The sequence below is a fragment of the Chiloscyllium punctatum genome, chromosome 13 (genome assembly GCF_047496795.1).
Source record: "Chiloscyllium punctatum isolate Juve2018m chromosome 13, sChiPun1.3, whole genome shotgun sequence".
Classification (NCBI taxonomy): domain Eukaryota; kingdom Metazoa; phylum Chordata; class Chondrichthyes; order Orectolobiformes; family Hemiscylliidae; genus Chiloscyllium; species Chiloscyllium punctatum.
Genome location: NC_092751.1, coordinates 103,539,913 through 103,560,123, shown reverse-complemented (window position 1 = coordinate 103,560,123; position 20,211 = coordinate 103,539,913). Strand labels below are relative to the sequence as shown.

The window sequence follows — 20,211 nt, the reverse complement described above, 5'->3', positions numbered from 1 at the left end:
TGGAATACACAATTAATGACCGAGGGATATTAAATTTATCTGGGCACCACACTTTAGGAAGGAGATATTGGCCTAGAAGGCAGTACAACCTAAGTGGCGACAATGATATCTGGATTTCAGGGGTTACTTTATGAGATTATACAAATTAGGTCTGTTTTCTCAAGAATTTAGAAGGCGATGGGGTGATCTGATTGAAATCTTCAAGACATTAACAGGAAAAGACAGGGTAAAGATAAACTATTTCCACTAGTTGGAGATTATAGAACTAGGGGGCATAGTCTGAGAATTAGGGCCATATGGTTCAGGAGAGACGTTAGGAAGCATTTCTACACAACAAAGGGTGGGAGATGCTTGGAATGCTCTTGCACATGCTCTTTGGATGCAAGATCAGTCAATAATTTTACATCTGAGATAGATACATTTTTGTTCAGCAGATGTACTAAAGGATATGGGCCAAGGGAAGCTATAGAGAGACAGGCCATAGATCAGTCATGATCTCATTGAATGGTGGAACAGGCTTGAGGGGCTGAATGGCCTACTCCTGTTCCAATGTTCATGCAACATTAGGAAGAGCACTGGAAGCCTAGACTAGAGGTCAGAATAATTATTTCATGCAATTGGCTATTCAAATGCAGAATTCAAGTGTCTAGCCTAGCCTCAATTGGGTACTCAAATCCTGGGGTCTAGAGTGAGATTTGAAGTTATATAATTAAACATTCACAACCATTTCTCAGGGTAAATGATTTTTAGATATGAACAAAGTGAAAATTAGGGTTTATTTAGTTGGATAAAAATAAAGGAACATTGAGACCCATGTACACAAGTGTACAAATAGAGACAGAACTTAAATGGTAGCCTAACTGTAGCCGAGATGGAATCAGAGAATTTTACAGTACAGAACAAAGCCATTTGACCCATCGTGTTTGTACTGGCTCCCAAAAGAGCTACCCTGCTGGTCCCACTAAGATGTAAATTTTTTTTTCTGACTCTAGCATCGTTCTTCAAAAGGTTGATCTCGGATAAGCGCAAAGGAGAAGTAAAAATGGTGTGTTGATAGTTAAACGGGAATTTGGCTCCTGATGCTGGGAATGCTGCTGGGAACAGCGAGATGGTATAGTCACAGGGTTAAATGCTGGCTTGTACACCAGGTACAGTGTTCCACCTGATATGATTGCAATAGACATAATGTTTACAAAATGCATTTCATGTCAGATATACAGTCTGAAGCTGACAACAATCCAAATTAGACATCAGAGATCGCACATTGCTAAAAAAAGGACACATGGTCGAAGTGTTTAATCTTGCACTCATGAAGATTGTCAGCTGAGCTTGTGCATTTTGGAAGTTACACACATTAATACACAGACAGAAAATACATGTACACATACTCCACCTGCTTCAACTCAACTAAACAGATGGCAGCCATTACAAACCAAAACAACTGCAGATACTGTAAATCAGAAATAAAAACATAAGTTGCTGGAAAAGCTCAGCAGGATCTGGCAGCATCTGTGCAGAGAAATCAGAGTTAACGTTTTGAGTCCGGTAACCTGATTTCTCTCGACACACATGCTGCTGAGGGCTTTTCCAGCAATTTCTGCTTTTTAAATTTTATGACAATCATTCGTTAGCTCAATTTTCAGGTCAATGCCCTGACCGATTAAAGTCAGCCTCACTGGGTTAAAATTTAAACAAAGTTTGGCAGTTAGCTGTCAGTCAGCATTGATTAATACAATTTCCTTGGCATGGCTTCTACCAATCAGAGTTCACATGCCAACAAATCAGCACTCTCCCCTCAGGTAGTATGAATATTGGTTCTCCCGTCAAATTGGTATTCTTGGAAAATGTCCTGATGAGTGCACAAATGTAATTGTCAAGAAAATGTGTCCTTTTACAGCAATACTCGGGTCCTGTACGACCAAATCACTATTTAAACGAGAGAAAGTGCAACGGATGTATTTTGTTTTCATGCTCCACATTGATTCGCCTGAATATATTTTCAATCCTCTTGACTTACAATGTGAGGCAGGCAGCCCAAGTATTTCTACAGCGTCCAGCCCCTTGTACACTACGGGGATTAGTTGAATGTTGCTGCAAATTCTACAAGGTTCAAGCTGAAGTGTTCTCCTAAATTTGTTCCTAATTTTATGAATGACATCAATTATTTGGAAAGAAAAACACACTGGATGGGGACAAGTTGAATATTATTGCAAATTCAATGAGATTTAAGTTGAAATGGTTTTGTAAATTGTTTGGACAAATATTATGAAGATAACATCTTTTTGGGAAATAAAGAGTTGGAAATGATCACAACCTCAAGCCTTTCAGCCACAGGGTACCACAAACTAATAACATCTTGAACCTGTAACATTGAAAGAATGGAATTAGCAGCTGGAGTAGTCCATTTAGCCCCTTGGGCCAGTGCTGACATTCACAAGATCATGGATGATCTGCTTGCCCTGAATTTTCATTTAACCCCCATTAACCTATACCTGATAATATCAAAATTATGTTGAAGGATCTCAGAATGAAACAGGCTGTATAGAGAAAAGTTTAATTCTATTGCACTTACTGTAATTTTCAATTTGAAATGATTTATCATCAGGTCATAGTCATAGAGACGTACAGCATGAAAACAGCCCAACCAGTCCATGCCAACCATAATCCCAAACTAAACTAGTCCCACCACCTACCTGCTCCTGGCCCATATCCCTCCAAATATTTCTTATTCATGAACTTATCCAAATATCTTTTAAATGTTTTAACTGTACCCAAATCTACCACTTCCTCTGGAAGTTATTCTACGCACTAACCACCCTCAGTGTAAAGAAATTGCCCCTCATGTCCTTTTCAAATCTTTCTCCTCTTACATTAAAAATATGCCCCTTGTCTTGAAATCCTCCACTCTAGGGAGAAGACATCTGCTATTTACCTTGTACAAACCTCTCTTGATTTGAAAAACCTCTATAAGGTTACCCCTCAACCTCCTCCGCTCCAGTGAAAATAGTCTCAGCCAATCTAGCCTGTCCCTATAACTCAAACCTTCCATTCCCGGCAACAACTCTTTCCTGAATCCTCTCCAGCTTAATAATATCCTTCCTATAACAGGGCGACCAGAACTGGACACAGTGCTCCAGAAGAGGCCTCACCAATGTCTTGTACAACCTCAACATGATGCCCCGACTCCTGCACTCAAAGGCCTGAACAATGAAGGCAAACATGCCAACCATTTTCCTCACCACCCTGTCAACATCTGATGCAAACTTCAAAGAATTATGTGCCTGAACCCATAGGTCTCTCTTATCAACAACACTATCGAAGGCTTGCACCTGACACAGAACGTATGTTGTAAACATTATGAGTACTATAGTTGGATTGAGGCATATAATGATGCAGGAGGACATGTTGAATTTTATTGTCTGTTCTTTATAACTCAATATGTTTTGTAGAGTACTTTCAGAAATCTAATGAATATGGGTATAATTTTCAGAAAAAGAAATCTTGGCTTGTTATCAACAAATACATTTTTTGTCACTAACCTGCATTTGCCTGGGTGAATTAGTTAAGAATGTAAGAAATAGGAGCATGAGTTGGCCACGTGACCCCTTACCCTATTCTATCATTCAATACAATCATGGCTGACGTTTTAAACCAGTTCAATTTTTCTGCCCTTTCCCCACACCACTCAAAATCTATCAATTGCCATCTTGAATAGTGAGGGTCTATTGGCAATAGGCTTGGAGCAATGGTTGGTTTATACTTGTGCCTAGCTGATCATCGTCACTATCATTGGAGCTCTATGCCCACAGCTGATATTCACCTGACTTGCTTGCAGGGTCAGAGGTCGGAGTGCGCTCTGTTGGACATGGACATTTGCCTTCACACTGCTGGTTGAGCTGTTTCCCAGTGAGACAGACCTGTAGCTCCAGCTTACACTGTGGAGAGAGAGAATTGAGAGGGAGAGAGAGAGACAGAGAGGGAGGGAAGAAGAGGGGTTAGAACAAGTCAACGGATGAATTCAACTGCACCTACTCTGTGGATTCACCCACTTTGGAAAGAGTTGTCAGCTAATTAATGGAATACCGCGATTATGGTTTTGAATTCCTTTCAATTCTTTCCTGTTAGTTTTCTCTCACAGAAGGTTATTTTGATTCTGGGTCAGTGCACTGATGTTGGGTGTAAACCCAGAGCATCCATGACAAACAGTCACAAATGGAACAATACCACAAACTTTCTCGTCTTCTGTTAGTTACCATGTTAATATACTACCCCTGACACAATAGCCTACCATGTGGTACTGCATAGAATCCCTACTTGCAGGTAGAGGCCATTTGGCCCATTGAGGCTGCACAGACCCTCTGAAGAGCATTCCATCCAGATCCACACCCCATCCTAGCCCTGTAACTCCACATTTTCGACTGCTAATTTACCTAGCCTGCATATCCCTGAACACTATCGGGCAATTTAACATGGCCAATCCATCTAACCTACACATTGTTGGACTGTGGGAGGAAACCCATGTAGACATGGGAAGAATGTGCAAACAGACAGTCACCTGAGGCTGGAATTGAACCCAGGTCCCTTGTGCTGTGAGGCAGCAGTGCTAACCACTCAACTACCATGCCCCTGTAGTGTGGGTAATAGGGAAGGCAAGTAGAACTTTGACCTTTATTTAACAGGGAATGGAGGATAAAAAAAGGTCTTGCTAAAACTATGTAAGGCACTATTCAGATCTCATGGAAAATACTATGAACAGGTTTGGGTCCATTATCTAAAGTAAGAATATACTGGCATTGAAGGCAGTCCAGAAAAGGTTCACTCGGCTAATCCCAGGCACAGATTTTCTTATGAGGAGATTGGGCCTTCATAGGGAGTCTCACAGGTAGATGGAGAGAGGAGGCTTCCCTCTGTGAGATGGGCCTTTATCTGAGAGAAAACTAACAGGAGAGGGATACTGCAGCATGGTGGCTGAATGGTTAGCACTGTTACCTCACAATACCAGGGACCCGGGTTCCATTCCATCCTCGGGCGACTGTCTGTGTGGAGTTTGCACATTCTCCCCGTGTCTGCGTGGGTTTCCTCCCACAGTCCAAAGATGTGTGGGTTAGGGTGGATTGGCCATGGGAAATTGGCCGTAGTGTTCAGGGATGTGGAGGTTAAGTGCGTTGGTTAGGGGCAAATACGGAGTGTCAGAGTAGGGGACTGGATCTGAGTTGGATACTCTTCGGAGGCTCAGTATGGACTTGTTGGGTCTAATGGCCTGTTTCTACACTGTAGGGGATTCAATGAATTCTATCCCAGAGTAAAACAGAGGTGAGGAAAAATTTGTGGAATTCTTTAACAGAGAGGGCTATGTAGGCTTGGTCATTAAGGATTAAGATAGACAGATCTTTAATCAGTGAGAGAATTGAGAGTTATAGGGAAAAGGCAGGAAAGTGGAGTTGAAGATAATCAGATCAGGCTTGATCTCACTGAATGGCAGAGCTTAATGGGCTGAATGGCCTGCTTTGACTCCTGCGTTATATGGTGTTATGGCCACTGGGTCCATCAAGCCCATGCCAACTCTTTGACATAGCTATCCATGTGCCTCTCTTTCCCATGGCTCCTTCCAGCATTTCTCCTGGTCCCCTTTGGAAGTTACAACGTTCTGTCAGAATTCCAGGGAAACCCGCTCCGCTCCATCCAGGGAGCTCCGGAATACCAGTCCTACCTGCGATGAGTAGGTGTGACCATCTGAGCCACACACAGGTTCCACCTGATCTGCTTGGCATGGCTTGCAAGTGTTGTCCACGTGCCCCAGGGAAGACTGCTTGATTCTGAAACGAAAGAAATTAGCAGTGAGGAATATCTGCAGAAAAACCAGTGCACCCTTATTGAAAAAAAAGGTTAAAAACCTTCCCTTTATAACTCTGCTATGTAACTGAGCACCTTCAATTCTGTTTCCAGAGAATCAGGAAATAGGGAATATTTTCGTCCAGGTTTTCAAAACCATGAAAACCATTCTAAACATTGACAGTAATCTAGGTTTATTCAATACATCGCATCAATTGTCTAACACCTTGATCTTTTACTATAAATTCTGTGTCCTATGATCCTGCCCCACTAGCTACCTGACGATGGAGCAGTGCTCCAAAAGCTTGGTGATTTCAAATCAACCTGTTGGACTATAACCTGATGTTGTGTGGTTTTTAACTACAAAGATTTTCAACTGTACAAGATGGAGAAGATTGTGAGGTCACCCAGTTCAGTATTATTAGAGGGAAAATCAGGAATATATTTTTAAAAGCTTTATTGTGGTTAGTAGCAATGGCAATGACAATAAAACACTGGTTAAGCCACAGCTACAGTATTGTGTGCAGTTCTGGAATCCACATTTTACGAGGAATATGATAGCGCTGCAGAGGGTGCAAAGGGACATTTACCAGGATATTGTCTGGGCTGGACAGTTTTTTTTAATTATGGAGGAGAGATTGAACAGACTGGAGTTGTTTTCATTGGAGCAGAGGAGATTGGGGCGGGGGTGACATGACTGAAATTATGAGGGGCATAGATAAGGTAGACAGTAATGAATGTTTTCCCCTTGATGAAGGGATCAATGACCCTCCTGCCAACTATGTTTGCTGAATTAGTTATTGGTTGGCATTTGCAGATTCTCCCCGTGTCTGTGTGGATTTCCTCTGGGTGCTCCGGTTTCGTCCTGCAGTCCAAAAATGTGCTGGACAGGTGGATTGGCCATGCTAAATTGTCCCATAGTGTCTAGGGATACACAGGCCATTTGGATTAGCCATGGGAAATGAAGGGTCATGGGGATATTGTAGGGGTGTGGATCTGGGTGGGATGCTCTTCAGAGCATCAGTGTGGACTCGATGAGCCAAATGGCCTGCTTCCATACTATAGGGAGTCTACAATTCTATGACCAAGGGGCACAGATTTAAAGGTCAGAAGATTTCGAGGAGATGTGAAGAAAATGATTTGTCACCCAGAGGATGCTGGGAATCTGGAACTCACTGCCTGTATGGGTGGTGGAGGCAGAAACTATCAGAACACTGAGATTTAAATGGTCATTGAATTAACATATGGATGATAATGGAATAGTGTAGGTTAGATGGGCTTCACATTGGTTTCACAGGTTGGTGCAACATTGAGGGCCGAAGGGCCTGTACTGCGCTGTGATGTTCTATGTTCTATGTGCACTTGCAAAACCAACTGCTGGAAAAATGGGATCAGAATAGCTAGGTGGTTGACTTTGACAGGCACAGACACAATGGGCCGAAGGGCTTTTTTTCTGCATTGTAATCGTCTCGGATTCTAAACGCAGCAGAGATTAGAGTACAGTAATTTCTTCCAGAATGTGGCAGTGTGTTCCTGAGCGAAGCCACGATATACAAATACACTGGAGGTGTTAGCGATGTACTCATGTTACAGCCAGTGCACACTTCAACAGTTTGCGTTTTAGAAACAGCCTTCCCTACTCACCCAATCACGTTCCAATCCATTCACGTTAATCAAAGGCGCGCTATAGCAGAACTGACGGTACTTAAAATTTAAATACGAAGATAAGAATAACATGACACAGGGACTCTGTGCAGTTATTTTAGTGGGATTAATGACAAAAAAAATGATACGGGGAAGAAGGATTATAATGGAACAGTTAATGGAAGAAGTTGCAACATACAAAGGGCCACATGGCCTCTTTCTGTGATGCAGATTCAAAGATTGAATTACTATTTTTGTGAAGGACACAAATCATAAAACAATTATTGAGATTTTCCGTATCGTCTGCTGTTCTCACTGAGAATACATGCTGACAAACTGCGTGCCCATTCCAGCCACCTCAAGATGCTAAAGATATTCACTTCCAACATGTTGTACCAGAACAACAACAAGACGCTTACCCAAGGAGATGCACCAAGAGGGAATTTCGAGTGGGGGTGGTATTGGCAACCATTAACTTGACCTATTACCTCAGTCAACCCATCAGTGAGCAAGTGGCCAATCAAAGGAACAGGCAGTTGGTAAACTGATCAGTTCTATCTGGTTCTAACCACAAGTGACACGCAGGTTCAGAAACTAACACCATGGAATAATACATGTCGGTCATGACATGAAGTAAGTATAGTGTACTTGGAAGGAACAGGTGAATTATGGATTTCAAAGTTCTCCATCATTGCCTTGGTCTCACCTCATATCTTGAAATATTTTCTCATTGATTAGATTAGATTCCCCACAATGTGGAAACAGGCCCTTTGGCCCAACAAGTCCACACCGACCCTCCAAAGAGCAATCCACTCCCCTGACTAATGCACCTAACACTACGGGCAATTTAACATGGCCAGTTCACCTAACCTGCACACCTTTGGACTGTGGGAGGAAACCAGAGCACCCGGAGGAAACCCACGCAGACACAGGGAGAATGTGCAAACTCCACACAGACAGTTGCCCGAGATGGGAATCGAACACGGGTCCCTGGCGCTGTGAGGCAGCAGTGCTAACCACTGAGCCACCGTGTCGCCCTGCTAATAATTGTTTGTTGTTATTGGACCAGAATTCCATTATCATTGGAATTCCATTATCATTGGAACAAACGACTTATCAGTATGGTAGAAGCTGAACTAGATGGACCTTGGTCTATTCTTATCTAACAATTCTGTGTTCCTATCTAGAGCAATTATTGATTGATCAGCAATGGCTTTAGATCTGTTCAGCTACTTTATAGAAATGCAGGCCACCTGGATAGGACAACTCTGCTTCATTTCAATTTCCAATAATGTTCCGTTACAAGTTGAGTCTGAGTTAAAGTCAGTTCAGCAGAAATATTGAACACTGATGTAATGAGTGCACATTATCTGTTGCTCTGATATCCACCCCGATTTTATTAGGGAACTATTTTCATTACTGGTTCAGCTCTTTTGTGTCTATGTCATTATTTTGGTGTGTTGTCAGAATTAATTCATACAGTTCTTATGGGAAATAAATAGCTGTATGTTGTTCTTTTGCAATCCATCAGATTTTTCTGAAATGTATCTCTAACAACTAGTGAGGACCCCCTGTATAGGACATGTTACAATAGGCATTAAATACTCTGACAGGTTACAGCCGTTCAAATTAATTTCTCCAGCCGCAGTGGCTTCAGACTTAATCATCACCCAGAAATAGTAGTACAGAAACAGGCCTTTCAGCCCTTCCAGTCTATGCTAGTGTTTGAGCACTTTCCCACTCTGTTTCCTCCTTCTCCCCAAATCAACATATATTGAGCTTGTCTGAACACCACAACCACTCCTTTTGGTGGTGGACATTCTACATTCTAACCACTCTCTGAGTGAACAACTTTCTCCTGCATTCCTCTTTGGGTTTATTGGTAATTATACTTATGGTGTCTCATTTTTGAACACTCACATGATTAAAAACACCTTCTCTCTGCTCACTCTGTAAAACCCTCAAAGATCCCAATGAAGTCTTTAAACTGAATATTATGCACTCACCTACGAACATCTCCAATTCTGACCTCATGATGGAGGGCAAGTCATTGATGAAGTAGAGTCTAGATTAGAGTGGTGCTGGAAAAGCACAGCTAGTCAGGCAGCATCCGAGGAGCAGGAAAATCGATGTTTCGGGCAAAAGCCCTTCATCTGTCCTGATTCTCCTGCTCCTCAGATGCTGCCTGACTGGCTGTGCTTTTCCAGCACCACTCTAATCTAGACTCTGATTTCCAGCATCTGCAGTCCTCACTTTTGCTTCATTGATGAAACAGCTGAAGGTGGTTGGGCCTAGGACACTACCCTGGGGAACTCCCGCAGAGATGTCCTGGAGCGAAGATGACTGACCTCCAACAACCACAACCATCTTCCTTTGTGCCTGGTATAACTCCAACCAGCAAAGAGCTTTCTCTCTCTCACAGAGTGACCAAATGCCAGTCTGTTAATTAAAACCTTAATGTTATCAGGACACCAATTGCCTGTATCTGTTTTTAAGAAATCTATGTTCCTTCCTCCACCTACACTCATTAAACAAAAGTTATGTAATTTTGTTTACAATCCTCCAGCATGGTGGCTCAGTGGTCAGCACTGCTGCCTCACAGCGCCAGGGATCCAGGTTCGATCCCAACTTTAGGCAACTGTCTGTGTAGATTTACCACATTCTCCCCATGTCTGCCTTGGTTTCCTCCTACAGTCCAAAGCTGCACAATTTAGGGTGGATTGGTCATGGGCAATTGCCCCACAGTGTCCAAGGAGATGCAGGCTAGGTGGGTTCGCCATGGGAGATGTTAGGTTATAGGGGCGGGGTAAGGGGAGGCTGGGTCTGGATAGGATGCTGTTTGGAGGGTAGGTGAGGACTTGATAGGCCAAATAGCCTATGTCCACACTGTAGGGATTCTATGATCTGCTTTCTCAACCAGCTCCCTGTTCAGGACACCAAAACTAAGATGAGATCAAGTACCTCCCCCCAAGACTCCACTCATGGCCCACCACCCGAACAGTCTATGGAAATTTGTTCTCCTTTTGCCAAGTGCACACCAAAACAATTTTCAATGTTGCCCAAACGTAACAAGACATTTGGAATACAGAGGACAATTATATTTCCCGCAGAGACAGCCAGAGCATTAATAATGCAGAACAATCAATAGAGTCTGACTTTAAAAGGATTCGGTTTCATTATCAGGGATCATTTTTACACAAGTTCTGCCCAGCTTCAGAAGCCGTGTCATCACTCAAGTGACAATTCTTTCATCAATTTAGTCAATTAACATATTGCTGCTCACAGTACCCTCACGTCCTGGTGCCAAGGTTAACTCGGGATATGTCACCACCCGTGGGATTGGATTGATCGCAGATGTGAATGGACAAAGATGTCCTTCAATCCGATGTGGAATGTGAGCTAGGCCGGACTAAGCTGCCTTACTTTGAACCAAATCATTAACTCATGCAGGATGGTGGGAGTTGGGCTTGGATTCAAACAGGTACAATCACATGATGGTTAGACAACACAGTGCAGGAGGCATGACAGTCGCTGGGAGGTTGTCCAAGAGGGCAAAGGTCACCTTCACTCTAGGTAATTGGGCCAAGTATTCTCATGGGTGACACAGCATCCATGCTAAGAATTGCACACAAATGAGCTCCATGCCCAAAGTCTCCACATATGCTACAACAGAAGCACACGTTCACTTATCTACACGTATGTCCTTATCAATGGGGAGGGTGCGATGTACATCTTCATTGGGTGGGGTCTGTCTGTGATGTTACTGAAGGGAAAGCGTCCCTCATGTACAGAGTATGAATGTGCACAACCAGAAACACGTCTATGCAGATCTCGCAGCAAGTGGCATTGGCATGTGTGAGAGAACGTAATGGCATCCCGGCGCATCTAACCTGTGCTGTAGTTTCTTGCGACTGATGCACATGGCCTTCAGCTGGCCCTGGGAGATACACACTTTGTGTCGGCTGCACTTCACCTTTTGACAGGGGTCCTTGGTGGGATCCAGTGCTGCAGAGGGAAGAAAGCACACAATAGTCACTTACGGACAGGAGAATACTCAAGAATACACAGTTGGGCTTTCCAAATGTCTGCAGCTACAATCAGGGAACATTCCAGAATGAGGCCATTTGGACCACTGCATCTTTGCTGGCTCTTTGAAGGTACTCCTAAGTCATAACCTTCCTGACCTCTTTACCTGCTAATAACCTATTTGTTAGGGGGCCAATAAAATGCAAGCACACCATTTTAAAAAAAAATTAAATTTAAAAGAGACCACCTTTTCACACGGAGGATGGGTCGTGTGTAGAATGAACTGCAAGAGGAAGTGGTAGAGGTGGGTACAATGACAACATTTAAAAGACATTTGCACAGGTGCATGAATAGGAAAGGTTTAGAGAGATATTAGCCAAATGTAGACAAATGGGACTAGTTCAGTTAGGGAAACCTGGTCAGCATGGACGAGTTGGGCTGAAGGGTCTGTGCTGTATGACTCTATGACTTTAGCATCTCTCTTACTCCTCCTGGAGTACACTAGCTCACTCTCCAACTGCCTTCCAGGCGCTCAATGAAATTATTTACATTTTATCAGTCTATGCCCATTGCCCGTATTTTACAGACATTATTCCAAACAAGGTGCGAGCAATATTAACATGACTTATTCCACGTGTAATTTTTATTTGATCTCACCTACTCCCCTCACAACTAGAAATCAGGCTTTAGAGTCTGTCCTGAAGTTTTGTCCCATCTTGGTCCATCCATGTCAACGCTACATCAAGAAAGCACTCCAATGCCTCTATTTCCTCAGAAGGCTAAGGAAATATGGCACGTCCACAGTGATCCTTACCAATTTTTTTGATGCACCATAGAAAGTGTCCTATCCAGAAGCATCACAGGTTGGTCGGGCAACTACTCTACTCAAGACCGCAAGGAATTACAGAGTTGTGAACACAGCCCACTCCATCAGTCAAACCAGCCTCCCATCCATTGGCGCCATCTATATTTCCAACTGCCTCCGGAAAGCTGCCGACATAATCAAAGACCCCTCCCACCCTGGTTATACCCTCTTCCATCAGGAAGAACATACAAAAGTTTGAAGGTATGTACCACCAAATTCAAGATCAAGTTGTTCCCCACTGTTATCAGACTTATAAATAGCATAGTAAAGTTTGCCGCTTTCTGCACTTTCTCTGTAGCTGTAGCACTATATTTTGCATTCTGTTCTATTCCCCTGATATTCTAATATAATGACTTGGAGGTGCCAGTGTTGGACTGGGGTGTACATGGTTAAAAATCACAACACCAGGTTATATAGTCTAACAGGTTTATTTGGAAGCACTAGCTTTTGGAGTGCTGCTCCTTCACTCTGATGTAGGGTATGATTTGTCTGGATAGCATGCAAATCAATACTTTGTACTATATCTCGGTACATGTGACAATAAGTCAAATCAAATCACATCTCTCTTTTAGCAAGTTCAAATTTTGATCTTTCTTGCTTCCCCCTCCCCACTCTCTCCCACCCTGTCTCCTCACCCTCCATCCCCTCAAGCCTTCCCACCCTCCCTCCACTGATGACCGCTCTGGGTCCAGTTGGCAGAATCTGTTGATAACTTGGAGGCTTTTGAAATTTCACAAGAAGTGACAACAGTTCCCTCACTGCCGGGAATCTTCATTTGGAGAGAAAACATTCTGAGGTTGCAGTGGTTCTCCAGAATTCTGGCTCCCTCTAGGGGATGGGATTCTTGCTTTGATGAATAAAAAGGAGAATGCTTTTTATCTTTAAAAAGGAGCGTCACCAATCCCACACCATGAGAAATCTCAAGTTTCAAAGGCTCATTTAAGTTGAGACTCAGTTCTTGGATTGCGAAGGGAAACAGTCATTCTATCCCTTGCCTTTTGAAGACAGAATTAGGGCAGTAAATGAAGGAATATTAAGTGTAAAGTCTAGCATCAATACCTGAGCCAACCCACAATAATGTTCAAGGTTTAATCAGCTGTTGGGTGCAATGACTGCAGTCTGGCCTAGAAATTTAAGAATTCTGAGATTGCCCTCCAAAGTCACACACAGATAAGAACCCTCTATCTCAGACATGACACCCAAGTCACAATCCAACTGCCAACACTAGATGTCACAAGTGCTTGATGTTGGCAAAGAAAAACAGAAGGGGAGAACATTTTCTTTCAGAACACATTGCACTTTTGTTAATGTCAATGCACGTACCGCCAGAAAGGACACAGACTGAATAGCCAGTCTCAAGAGGAATGAATGTTTAAAAAGGGAAAAAGACCTAAAGTGTTTTGGAGATATGAGTGGGGGTTGGGGGAAGGGGGTGGATTCTGAGACTCATTGGCTCGCTCCTTCAAATAACCAGCAGGGTTGCCTGGCCCAAATGGCCTCATTCTGGAAGGTTCTCTGATTGCAATTGCAGATAAACTCAACACTGCACTGCAGACTGAGTTTGATTATTGCAGCCAATTCTGCAGTTGGCATTAACGCTGTGTTGTGCTGGGTTCCCACTGGACTGAAGTTGTTTTGAACTGGAACGGGATGACTGAACGGGTCTGTGAGATCTCAAACTGAAGGCTTGTCAGCTGATGCACAGCTGATGCCATGTTGCGGCTGTACGGGACATTGGTTTGGCCACTTTTAGTATACTGCATTCAATTGCGGTCTCTCTGCCATAGGAAATATGCTGTCAAACTGGAAAGGGTGCAGAAAAAATTTACAATGATGTTGCCGGGTTTGAGCTACCGGGAGAGGTTGAATAGGCTGGGGCTGTTTTCCCTGGAGCATTGGAGGCTGAGGGGTGACCTTACAGAGGTTTATAAAATCATGAGGGGGCATGGATAAAGTCAAGGTCTTTTACCCAGGATAGGGGAATCCAAAACTAGAGGGCATAGGTTTAGGGACCTAATGGACAACTTTTACACACAGAGGATCGTGCGTGTATGAAATGAGCTACCAGAGGAAGGGGTGGAGGCTGATACAATAACAACATTTCTTTGGCATCTGGATGGGCAAATGAATAGGAAGAGTTTAGAGGGATATGGGCCAAGTGCTGCCAAATGGGAGTAGATTAACTTCGGATACTTGGTTGCCATGGACTAATTGGACTGAAGGGTCTGTTTCCGTGCTGTACATCGCTATGACTATGTCCAGAATCACCAGATAATGCAAAACAGCACATGTCCAACACAAGATACACAGAATCACCTGTGTTCTTCACGATTCCTGTGTTCTTTTCAGATTCTCTACTGTAAAGTTTGAAGCCCGTCGTTGCCCCGAGGAAGGAACAATTCTCTCAAAGTAACGCTAGGTACCCAAAAGGCAGCCGGCAGGTTCATTCAGATGGTGGCAGCTTCATCGAATCCATCCAGTCCTTCGGCCCAACAAGTCCACACAGACTCTCTGAAGAGTAACCCACCCAGACCCATTCCCCTTACCCTATATTTAGGGTGACCAATGCATCTAACCTGCACCTCCCTGAACACTACGGGCAATTTATCGGCTAGACATTTTTTCACATGCCTCACCGAGACTGAACACATCGCCAGCTGCCGTAAGTGTATCTGCTACTTTCCGATGAGTTCTGATAATTTCCACAGGACTATGATCAGGAGGAGTTTTGTTTGAGCTTTGTCCCCATTAGAAGATTCATTACTTGGTTTGGGGGGAGGGGGAAGCAGCCCTCAGTGACGTTCCTGAAATGTGTTGCTGCCACACACCAGCTACTAAAATTGCTTTGAGGTAGAGTACAAAACAGCGTCTCCAGCAGTGCAGCACTCCCTCAGCTTAGTCTGTTGTTCAAGTCCTCCTGTCCGTTCCATGCTGGATCTCATACTCCACATGAACCACCAACCTCAGTCATTTATTTCACCATTTCAAACCCATCTAGGTGAAAGTGGGTACTGCAGATGCTGGAGATTAGAATCAAGATCAGAGTGGTGCTGGAAAAGCACAGCAGGTCAGGAACATCCGAGGAGCAGGAAAATCGACGTTGATTTTTCCTGCTCCTCAGATGCTGCCTGACCTGCTGTGCTTTTCCAGCACCACTCTGATCTTGATTTCAACACATCTGTCTATTCCTTTCTTCCTCATGTGTGTCTCAATGCTCTCATTAAATCCTATCAAAACTATTCACCTCAATACTCTCTGAAGCACAAAATCTACTTTCTAATACTCTCCAGATAACAATGTCCCTTAAAGTCCCAGCTGGATTTATCTTTCATTGTGGGGTTTCTTACGCTGTGATACACCACATGGTCCATTTGAGAGTCATAATTGTTAAGACTGGGGTGGAGAATGAGGGCTGAGGACAAAAGTCTCACTTTCTGTTCTTTTGCAGACTAACAGGCGCATCTTCCCGTTATTCAGACTTGCCCTTTCATCGCTCGATCCCATATGGGTGGCCAAGACTACAGTCATCCAGGCCCTTTGCTCTCAAATCCCATCCTGTAAACCCCATCGCCTCTCACACCTCCTTTAAGATGTGCCGTACAACCCAGCCATGAGACCGGACTCCCGGTCACCTGACCAACATCTCCTTCTTGATTTGGCATCCAATTCCTGGTAACACTCCTGTGAAACAGCCTGGGCCATTTAAGTCTGCATTAAGCACGCTATATAAATGCAAATTGCTATCGTTAAACATCCTGAGGAAGGCAGGTTATGTGCCTGCTGCTGTAAGTGGTCTACCGAGGGTAAATTAGTTAGTGATGTCCACAGGGGCTGTGTTGGATTGTTGCAACGTAAGCCACTAAACATCTGAATGCAGGCGCTGACTAAAAGCCAAAGAGAAAAGCAGGGCTCCTTAAATTTTAATGACTTCATTAAATAATCATTAAATCCCATTTAAATTGAGGAGATACTGGGAATATATTCCCCAGCTGAGAGGTTAATGGATACAGATTCTTTTATATCACTGTGTTGCCTAAAAACACATACCCCTGTGTCCAGGGATGACCAACAGTCAGAGACTGGTCACCTTCCTTGGTGTGCCTATTGTGCGGTAACCAACCTCAAGTTAGAATTCTTCTCTCGGAATCAAAAGATGTGGGTTCAAGCCCCACAGGAGGACTTGAGCAACAGGCAGAGATGAGAGAGTGCTGCACTGTTGGAGGCGCTGTTTTACTAATGGATGAGGTCACATTGTTTCTCTCAGGTAAAAGATTCTAATTAGCCCCAAATCAAAATTGATCTTTATCAGAGGAGGGATGGAGTACGAACATAGGAAAGTATTACTACAGCTGTACAGACAGTGCTTTGTTGGTATCATTGTTGAAGTGCTGAGTTTTATGAGAATGGTCTCAGGAATGAAAAGCTTATATTATGACGAACATCTGAGGACTCTGGGTTTATATTCGATGGACATAGAAGAGTCCAGGGGGAAAGAATTGAAACGTACAGAACACTGAATGGCCTGGTCAGAGTAGATGTTGGGAAGGTGCTTGCATTGGTAGGAGAGACTAGGACGTGAGGGCACAGCCTTTGAATAAAGGGAAGATCTTTTAGTACAGAGATAAGGAGAAACTTTTTTAGCCAGAGAGTGGTGAATCTATGGAATTCATTGCCACAGAAGGCTGTGGAGGGCCAGGTCATTGAGTGTATTTAAGACTGAGGTAGATAGATTCTTGAGTATCAAGGGGATTAAGGGTTACGGGGAGAAAGCAGGAGAATGGGGTTGAGAAACTTATCTGCCATAATTGATTGGCGGAGCAGTCTCAATGGGCTGAATGGCCTAATTTCTGCTCCTATGTCTTATGGTCTTATGGCTAGGTGGCAATGATGCCTCAGTGGTTAGCACTGCTGGGTTTCTGCCTGGTGCTTCATTTTCCTCCCAAAGTCTAAAGAAGTGCAGGTCAGGGTGGGATTGGCCATGCTAAATCGCCCATAGTGTCCAGGGTTATGCAAGCTGGGTGGATTAGCCATGGGGAATGCAGGGTTACAGGGATGGGGTGGATTTGGGCAGACTGCTCTTCGGAGGGTCAGTGTGGGCTCAATGGGCCAAATGGCCTGCTTCCACACTCTAGGGATTCTATGATTCTATACACAATGTCCTTTTAGTCCCTTTCTTTAAAAAGGCAATACTTGGATTGGAAGCAGGTCAGAGAAGGTTCACTCAGCTAATACCTGGGATATGTAAGAAAAGGTTGAGAAAGTTTACTCACTGAAGTTTGGAAGAGTGAGGCGATCATAATGAAAAATAAAAGATTGTGAGGGGGTGTGACAGAGAATGTGCTGGAAGGATGTTTCCTATCATAGGGGAGTGGAACAAAGAGGCAGACTTCCAAATAATCTCCCATTTCAGACGGAGATGAGGAGGAATTGTTTTCTTTCAGGGGGTCATTAATCTGTGGAATTCTCTTCCCCATTGGGCAGGGGCGGCTGGTTCATTAATCTCTTCCAGGCTGTATTAGATTGATGTCTGATTGACTAAGGGAATTGGCACAAAAGTGGAGTTAAGACCATCAGCCATAATGGTGCAGCAAGCTTAATGGGCCAAATGGCCTACTCCTCTTGCTTCTTGTGACCAAATGGAAAAGGCAGCATACAGTATGGAAGCAGGCCATTTGGCCCATCACCTGAAACAAAACATTGCTCTTTGTGAGATCTTGCTGTGCAGATGATGGTGCCCCAACTTCTGTGTTCTCAGATGCCTTGCCTGACAAAGTGGTGGTTAATTAGGTGACTCAGCTAGAGATGGTGGATGATTCATTCCCACGTTCTATCAGAAAGGGACTGTCCTTTATATTGTCTGAGGAAAACCAGTTGGTCCACATGGCCATCCAGAAAGACCCTACTTTCACCCTCATTGCATTCCCTCTTTACATTCTCATTCAATAAGTTTTGTGTTCCCTGGATCCACCCCCATACCAGAGAGCACCCCCATATACAGAGACCCGGTATATTGGGTCCAGACATGCAGTCGAGAGTGTGGTGCTGGAAAAGCACAGCAGGTCAGCCAGCAGGAGAGTTGACGTATCAGGCAAAAGCATCAGGCATCAGGATACGTAGACACTCATGTCAGACTGAAATGTGCCCTTCACCAATTGGAATCTTAGCCACTTGGTCCTCCAATCATTGATTAGCTTGACATAATTTCATGGAATTGTAGACCACAGAAGGCTATTCAGCCCATCGAATCTGCCCTGGCTTTTTGAAGGATCATTCACAGTTAGTTCCATTTCCCCAATCTTCCACATCTTCCTGCAATTTTTCTTTGCGACAGAGAAGTGCTGCCCGAAGAGTGGGAAACTCCGGGTAATAAAGGTCAGGATGTCGGATATGTCAGAAACTTTATGAAGTTGGGGACAAGGCAGGATGGCAAAGACAGAGCAATTATAAATAAGTAAAAATGCACATTTACTGCTGAATCGGTTGACTCCAACTGGCTTAATGTCATTCAGCATCAATAAAAATTGTCATCTAACTCCCATGCGAATGACAGTCAAAGGGTTCTACACCACAAAAAGAGGCCCTTCGACCCACTGAGTCTGTGTTGGACGAAAACAAGCATCTCACTATTCTAACCTCATTTTCCAGCACTTGACCCATAGCCATGTATGTCTTGGTATCACAAGTGCACATTTAAATATTCTTCACTTTTATGAGGGTTTCTACCTCTACGACCCTTATAGGCAGTGAGTTCCAGACTCCTACCCTCTGGGGGAAAAAGTTTTTCTCACATCTCCTTGAAAACTCTTGCCCCTTACCTTAAATCTATGCCTGACCCCCTACCCCAGTCAATCAAGGGGCAAAGTTTCTTCCTGTCTGTTGTGGTTTTGTTTGCCGAGCTGGGAATTTGTCTTGCAAACGTTTCGTCCCCTGTCTAGGTGACATCCTCAGTGCTTGGGAGCCTCCTGTGAAGCGCTTCTGTGCTGTTTCCTCCGGCATTTATAGTGGCCTGTCTCTGCCACTTCCGGTTGTCAGTTCGAGCTGTCCGCTGTAGTGGCCGGTATATTGGGTCCAGGTCGATGTGTTTGTTGATAGAGTCTGTGGATGAGTGCCATGCCTCTAGGAATTCCCTGGCTGTTCTCTGTTTGGCTTGCCCTATAATGGTAGTGTTGCCCCAGTCGAATTCATGTTGCTTGTCGTCTGTGTGTGTGGCTAAGGACAACCCAAAGGACTAGCCACACTACCATACATCAGGAGCATTTCTGAACTGACAGCCAGACTACTGCGACCACTAGGACTCATAACAGCACACAAACCAACAGCCACGCTCAGACAACAACTCACCAGAACAAAGGACCCGATACCCAGCATGAGCAAAACCAATGTAGTGTACAAAATCCCATGCAAGGACTGCACAAAACACTACATCGGACAAACAGGAAGACAGCTAACGGTCTGTATGCACGAACACCAACTAGCCACGAAACGACACGACCAGCTATCCTTAGTAGCCACACACACAGACGACAAGCAACATGAATTCGACTGGGACAACACTACCATTCTCGGGCAAGCCAAACAGAGAACAGCCAGGGAATTCCTAGAGGCATGGCACTCATCCACAGACTCTATCAACAAACACATCGACCTGGACCCAATATACCGGCCACTACAGCAGACAGCTCGAACTGACAACCGGAAGCGGCAGAGACAGGCCACTATAAATGCCGGAGGAAACATCACAGAAGCGCTTCACAGGAGGCTCCCAAGCACTGAGGATGTTACCTAGACAGGAGACGAAACGTTTGCAAGACAAATTCCCAGCTCGACGAACAGAACCACAACAA

The 20,211-nt window shown here is 44.0% G+C and overlaps 1 protein-coding gene across 1 annotated transcript in view; it reads right to left on the bottom strand.

Moving 5' to 3' along the window:
- Positions 1-20,211, bottom strand: part of spock2 (SPARC (osteonectin), cwcv and kazal like domains proteoglycan 2) — an 86,426-nt gene that overhangs the window by 22,909 nt on the left and 43,306 nt on the right. Inside the window, exons 3-5 of the mRNA XM_072583529.1 lie at positions 11,367-11,481; positions 5,711-5,816; positions 3,821-3,935 (exon numbers count right to left, since the gene is read on the bottom strand). Of these exons, the coding sequence (XP_072439630.1) occupies positions 3,821-3,935; positions 5,711-5,816; positions 11,367-11,481 (336 nt within the window). The remainder of the gene's footprint in view (positions 1-3,820; positions 3,936-5,710; positions 5,817-11,366; positions 11,482-20,211) is intronic.